This window comes from Hipposideros armiger, unplaced genomic scaffold, assembly GCF_001890085.2.
Source record: "Hipposideros armiger isolate ML-2016 unplaced genomic scaffold, ASM189008v1 scaffold_49, whole genome shotgun sequence".
Lineage (NCBI taxonomy): Eukaryota > Metazoa > Chordata > Mammalia > Chiroptera > Hipposideridae > Hipposideros > Hipposideros armiger.
The window spans coordinates 2,622,418-2,629,346 of NW_017731399.1; the positions used below are offsets into that span (position 1 = coordinate 2,622,418).

Below are 6,929 nucleotides of genomic sequence, written 5' to 3' on the forward strand. Positions count from 1 at the left end.
AGCATCTTAGCTGTAGAGGGCAGTGTCACTGGCCCTCATATGTGGGATCCGAACCGGGGCCCTCTGGCGTCCCAAGCCAGCGCTTAACCATCGCGCCACTTGGCCGGCCCTTTAGCTAATTTTTTAATACTGTTTTAGTATTTGAACAAAGGATAACTTGCCTGTTTCCCTTTTTTAGGGAAAAAAAAATCATTCTTCAGAAATAGAAACTTTTTGTGTGTTCTTGCATCATTAAGAATTTAGAAAAGACTAAAAGGTACAGATAGAAAATAAAAATTACTTACAATTCCATGCACCAAAGAGATGGTCATGGTCTCTGTTAACATTTTTGTGTTGTTCCTTCCAGTCTTCTTTATGTAATGTAATACTTTAAAAATTGGGCTTATGCTATGTAAATAATTGTATGCTTGCTTTCCCATTTAACATTTTATTTGTGAGCAATTCCTTGTGTTGTTATTCTTTAAAAGTGTCATTTTTAAAATGCTTATATAGCATTCTAATAGATCTCTTATAGTTTATGTAACTCTTCTCTTGTTTGCAGAGCCTTTAAGCTGGTTCCAATTGCTAGTTGACCCAGGTTTTGGCTCATGTATTTGGCAAGTCTGTCACCATATTTTAAAATAAATACATATACTTATTTATTTTTAATTATAAAAGTTTGCCAACTTGTTTGATCTGTTGGCTTTCACTCATTTTGCTCTTGTGCTTTTATTAGTATTTTGTGTTTTCTCTCTTGATTTCCCATGGTAGAGGGGCAGTAGTCATTAAAAGCATGGATTCTGGGTCCAGGTTGTCTGGGTTTGACTCAAGTCTACTACTTATTGTGTGTGAGGAAGTACCTTGAGAAAGTGCCTGTTTCCTCATTTGTAAAATAGGGATAATTGCATCTCTGTTTTGGGGTTGTGAATTAATACACATGAAGCACTGAGAACAGTTCCTGCCATGTGGAGACTGTCTCTTTTCATTTGGTGATTAGTAGTCTCATCTCATTTGTTTTTTGGTGGCTGTTTGTGTATGCCTTGCCTTAACCCCTTTCTGCTACATTAGTTCATGAATATCTTTGAGTTACAGATGGACTTTATTAAATTTTATTACTTAGTGACTTTATCTTGAAAGTTGAAAGTTTTTTTTCCCCCTCACTCATAGTACCAGATTTTACTGTTAAAAGATAAAATATATCAGCATTGTTTAGCCATGTTTTGGAAATGCATGGAGAGGCCCTCTGTAACCTGGTCACCACCCAGCCTCTCTCATTTCCTTTCATCTTGTTGCCCTTCACCTGTGCTCCAGCCCCATTAGGCAAACGAGACATGTGGTTGTGATGAGGCTCCCTCTAAATCTGTGCTCTGGGTTCAGCTGAAGTCCTGGAGCTTCCTTCTGGGAGTCACACAGTTAGGGCAGTGGGCGAACCACTTGCCTTTTCTTGTGGCGTTTTAATTGGGAAAACTTGGTCAGAGTTTACCTGCCCTTGTTTACTTTTAGGGTCCCAGGGTTTCCACTGCCTGTCGTACCTCCTCTTTTTGTTTTCTGAGGATGCTTTTGCAGAAATACAAACCTATTCCACTGACCCTTTTTCCTTTGTAGGGTAGGATCCTGAGACAGCAGAACAGATGCATCCTTTGGCAGTTGGTTGCGCCCTGCACTAGAGAGAAGCCCAGGGATGATATATTTTTGGGTTATATTTCTCCACCCTGGAAGGCATCCAGTTCATTGCAGAAACATTGACCATCTGCTTCTGTGACATGCCCTCAGTGAAGGTCTGATGGACAGACACTTGCCGTTGTTCTTGCGGCTATTTTCTCTCATGTGGAAGTTGAAGACAAGGTGAAAGGGCCACGTTACCTGCTTCGGTGACGAGGAAGGAGTGCTGCACTCGGTTCTCAGAACATGGGCCCTCGTTTAAAGGTAAGTTAATAGTCTAGTTAAGAGTCACTTGTTACTGGGATCCAGAACATGGACCCAGTGACCAGTTCCTATGCCTTTTCAGCAAGGAATAGCTGTTAAAGTGCACGGTTGCAGTTAGAATTGACTTTGCTCCCAGCGGGGCATCTTTGAGTATAAAGAAATAAATTCTCCATTTCTGGGAAATGACTTTTTTACAACTGATCTCCAATGTTAGGGCTAAAATTTATTTGATGTTGTAATTATAAGTCTTTGTACTCCAAAGAAAGCAAAGAGTTTTAGAATATGTATATTAATCAACTTTCTAACATTCCCTCGAGACAGATATTTTCAAGTACTTCTCCCCCCCTGCCTTTGTAGGTAATGTGAGCCAAAGTGCTGTAGTATTAAGCAACTTGCCTGGGATCTTTTAGCAAGCAAGCGATACTTCTGCATTAGATAATTGGTACTGCGTTCTATTTTCCTCTGTCATGCTTTATTTTTATTTCAAAAGATTTTTTAAAAGAGCCATAAGCATTTATCTTTCTAATTTTAGCCTCATGGTGAGTTTCTCACAGCAAGATTGGGTAATGCTTTTCATACCTTTTTCTTAACCTGTTTTCTTGAATCTTTTCCCAAATACTTCACTGTCCCTGTAACTCCATTCTTTTTCACAATTCAGTATTGTATCAGGTTAATACCATTGGGATTCAGAGTTAGACACAGATTTGAGTCTCAGCTCTGTCACTTAACCAGCTGCGAGATGTTCAGCAACTTTTCTAAACCCAGTTGTTGTTGTTTTTAATCTGTGAATTGAGAATAATGCTTATTTTACCAAGTTGTTATGGTGACAATTACTTAGGCTAACGTGTAAAACACTTAGTGCAGTGTTTGTCTTATGGTAAGTGGATCAATAAGGGGGTTGTAAGTTGCTAGTTTACTACTACATACTACTGTTATTCCACTGGCTTTGGGTATCACAGTTTGCTGAATTGTATAAGGGCAAGGACACTAAAGAGATATTGAAAATAAACAAAATACTCATGTAGCTGAATTGCATGAAATAGTATTGTGGAGGCTTAACATACTGCTTATTTGTGCTTTGAATTAAACAGGGGGAGAGTTCCAAAATAATTTTATGACAAAGTGTGAGCAGCAGAAAGCTGTGGAAGCTTTTAGAAAATTAAGAACTCAAGATAAGGAAGATAGGACCATAAAACTGGATACCATGCCACACACGAGAATTTAGAACTCTAGGCATCGGTATGTAATACTTACTTGCAGAACTGAAGTAAATTGACAACTCTGGGTCTGAAGAGCTTATAACCCCTGGCTCAAGTGAATATACTGCTAATTAAGAAGTCTTTAAATCTTTCGAAAGTATATCTCAAAGGAAGATCCCATCTGGAAACTTCCTGATCCTTAGACATTCTGGATCAAACAGACATTTGACCCTATCCATTCAGCAGATATTTTATTCATATTTATTGCAATTATTACATGCAATCATGTTGGATGCTGTGGAGAATTTTTAAGACTAGTTCTTTGCCTCATGTTATTTACCACTCTGAAATGGAAAATAAAACACACAAGGGACTGAAAGAGCTGATAAAAGGTGCTAGGTTGAGAGAACATTGAGAACCTTAATATATATTGGCCCTAAAAGAAAGAATGACTTTAGTGCATTGTAGAATGGAGAACATAAGCTAAGGTCAAAACTCAGTGATAAGATACACTGAGTTTTAGTGTACTTTGCATTTTTCTTTGACAGTACCTTGGGTGGTTCAAATGAGTAATGACGAATCCTTACTCTGGAGATAAGTTTAATGAACAGTTTTCTCTCAAACTCTGGTCCCTGAATGAATTGTTCCGACCTTGGCAGGCATCATTTAGGATGAGAAGTACAGTCTCCGCCTTTTGTTCTCTCCTTGGCCTTTCTGCTGAGCTCATCTTTCACAGGGCCCATTTGTTTGTCTCATTGGTAACAGCAAAAATGACTGCTCTTACATGCCCACTGCTTGTTATTGGGGCAAGCCAGGGCTAATTTCAATTATATAATGCCAAAATGATGACAAGACTTGCTTTTAAAAATCCGCATTTTATATAACTATTTCTACTTAGATGAGTTGCTTCCAGAAGGCAAATATAAGTAGAAAGTGACTCCATTCTCCTCTTTGCTTGTGTTAATTAGCACCGCTTTGCATGGGGGAGGGAAACTGTCTCGGGGCCCTGGATCTAAGAAGATGAAAGCCATGTTATTACATTTTGTAATTAGCAATAAAGCAAGTGGCTGTTTGTGGTATTCCTAGGGTGGTCAGTAGATTAGCAGCCTTTAGGGGGAATGCTGCAATCTCTGTTTCTCTGAAGTATGTCACAGGGCACCTGTCAAGCTGAGATGGCTGTGAGAAAGAGCTGGAGAAAAAACTAAACAAGTTTTCTTCTGCAGTTGCAGCTGTGATCCTCGGCTGTCTGTCGGCATTGAAGGGACCTGATGTTTTACGTTATTGGTATGTTATGGAAAGAGCTCTCTTTATTACCTTTTTGTTAGGGACACTTACATCCTTTTTGCCTCCCTTTCTTATCCCCTTTCCCCTTGAAAATAGACTTGGACATGTTTCCAGTTGTGCCGGAAAGTACCTTCACAGAGTGGGCGGTGCAATTCATTCATTTGGGAAATATTTATTGAGTAATTGTAGTCCATTCCAGACACTGTTTCCTGCAGAGTCAAAGTCGAATAAGGCAAAGATCTGCCTTCAAGAAGTTCATACCATGAAGGGGGAGGTGGATAAGGGGGAGAAAAGTTATAATAGATGAATGTACAGGAGTTTGAGGGAACCCAGAAGAGGGAAGCCCTAACTCTGGTGGGGGTTGGGGAGGGCTTTTGCCAAGTGGACAAAGTGGGGGAAGCATTCCAAATGGCAGGACAAAATGCACTCTTTTTACTACTTCTGAGAGGGCCAAGCACATGCAGGAAGGTGGGGGGCGAGGGGTGGGCATGATTATGTGGTCCATTGTATAGAATAAGGGCTGGCAAACTTTTTCTATGAAGGGCCAATGGGTAACTATTTCAGCTTCCCAGCCTGTGCAGTCTCTGCCACAACTGCTGCTTTAGTTTAAAAGCATCCCTAGACAATATGTAAATGAATCAAACTTTATTTACAAAAACAGGCAGTGGGTGGGAGTTGGCCCAAGGACTGTTGTGTCTGAGCCATGGTAGAGAAGTTCCTTTCTTCCCCCACAGAGGTACCCAGTGCAGTGTTTCTTTGGAAGTCTTGCTATCTCGTCCTGACTTCTTTAATTCTTAGAGAGATGGCTGGCCTGTTCCATAGTGAGAAGCTGTAGCATGTAACTGGCAGGTGTCTGTGTGTTCTCTCTTGCATAGGTGGAATCACAGTGTCTGTGGTTGCATTCTTCTTCACAATTAAGTTCCTCTTTGAGCTCGCCGCACGTGTAGTCAGCTTTCTCCAGAATGAGGACCGTGAGCGCCGAGGGGACCGGACTATTTATGACTACGTGCGGGGAAACTACCTGGATCCCCGGTCTTGCAAAGTCTCCTGGGATTGGAAGGACCCCTATGAGGTGGGCCACAGCATGGCCTTCCGAGTGCATGTAAGGGCATGTTTCTGTCTCCATACCCATTGGGGTTTCTGAGTCACTTGCTTTTCAGAGCCCGGTTCAGCCTGTTGCTGGTGCTGGCCTGGCATGTTAACATGTTCCCTTGTTTTTCAGTCCCTCCCAGGAACTTGGGAATTGTTAATGTCAGAAGAGTCATATGTTTCTCTATCATTTTGGTTTAATGGGTGCTTAGCTTTAAAGAAGTATAAAGCTTAATGTTACCTTTTCAAAATGAAAATATTACTGGAAAGAGTAGGTGTCGTAGATCAGAGGTTGGCAAACTATGGCCCAGGGTTAAATTAGATGCACCTCCTATTTCTGTAAATACGGCTTTATTGGAACACAGCCACACCCATTCATCTTCATGTTTTGCCAATAGCTGCTTTCACACTTGAGCAGTTAACCATAATTGAATAGCTGTGTATGACCCAGAAAGCCAGAAATATTTACTCTCTGGCCCTTTAGAGAAGTAGTTTTCTGCCCCCTGTGATGACTTGTCCACTGCAGCATTATGCTTGGCCTGATGGCCTGAACCCTCCTGGACTTGCCTGGTGTTTAGTTCACTCAGTGCCAGTGGTACCCACCGACTTACCTTTCCATCTGGGTTAGCAGTGATAATATAATAAAAAGGGCTGGTAGGACAGAGGAGGCAGCGTTTTGTGGTTCAGAAATGTCAATTGAAATTGATTTCACGGTGTATTTTACCCCGTGCTCAAAACAGGTTAAGAATTTGTTCATGATTTAATGGTTTTCCTTGAAGTATTGAGAGAATTTGTGTCTTCTTGTGTCTATAGGACTGTAAGAGAGGGTGGGTACTGGGTTTTACTAGCTACCTCCTCTCGCCCCACACTGTTTAGTTAGATGGGAAATGATTTCCTTCCCCTGCTCACTAATGGATCCCCCTCTTCTCCCTACTGTAGTTATTCTATAAGAACGGGCAGCCTTTCCCCGCACATCGGCCTGTGGGACTAAGAGTTCACATCTCCCATGTTGAGCTGGCAGTGGAAATTCCGGTGACCCAGGAAGTCCTTCAGGAGCCCAGTTCCAACGTGGTCAAGGTGGCTTTCACTGTGCGCAGGGCTGGGCGTTACGAGATCTCAGTGAAACTTGGTGGATTAAATGTAGCCTACAGTCCCTACTACAAGATTTTTCAGCCTGGTACGTTCTTCTCTCTTCCTCCCTTTATCTCCCTCCTTCCTTCCCTTCCTGTTTCTTTTTGCAATAATACCTTTTTTAAAATAATGTCTTTATTGAGATTTAATTCATAGGTCATGTAATTAATCTACTTAAAATATATAACTTGGGCTGGCCGAGTGGCTCAGTTGGTTAAGAGCTCGCTCAAGAGTTTGAGCTCTGAGCAACAGCGGTTTGAGTCCAGCCTGAGCTGAGCAGCCGCTGAGCTGCCAATAGGTAGCAGGATGGCTCAGCTAAAA

General features: G+C 41.5%; 1 protein-coding gene across 4 annotated transcripts in view; it reads left to right on the top strand.

Moving 5' to 3' along the window:
* Window positions 1-6,929, top strand: part of AREL1 (apoptosis resistant E3 ubiquitin protein ligase 1) — a 47,225-nt gene that overhangs the window by 14,735 nt on the left and 25,561 nt on the right. For 2 of the 4 annotated variants that reach the window (XM_019640395.1, XM_019640393.1), the window contains exons 2-5: window positions 1,585-1,905; window positions 4,328-4,388; window positions 5,264-5,490; window positions 6,417-6,654. In XM_019640395.1, coding sequence (XP_019495940.1) covers window positions 4,373-4,388; window positions 5,264-5,490; window positions 6,417-6,654 — 481 coding nt within the window. In that variant the 5' untranslated portion in view covers window positions 1,585-1,905; window positions 4,328-4,372. Of the gene's footprint in view, window positions 1-1,584; window positions 1,906-2,996; window positions 3,145-4,327; window positions 4,389-5,263; window positions 5,491-6,416; window positions 6,655-6,929 lie in introns of all 4 variants that reach the window. The other 2 variants (XM_019640394.1, XM_019640396.1) reach the window with 2 other exon arrangements.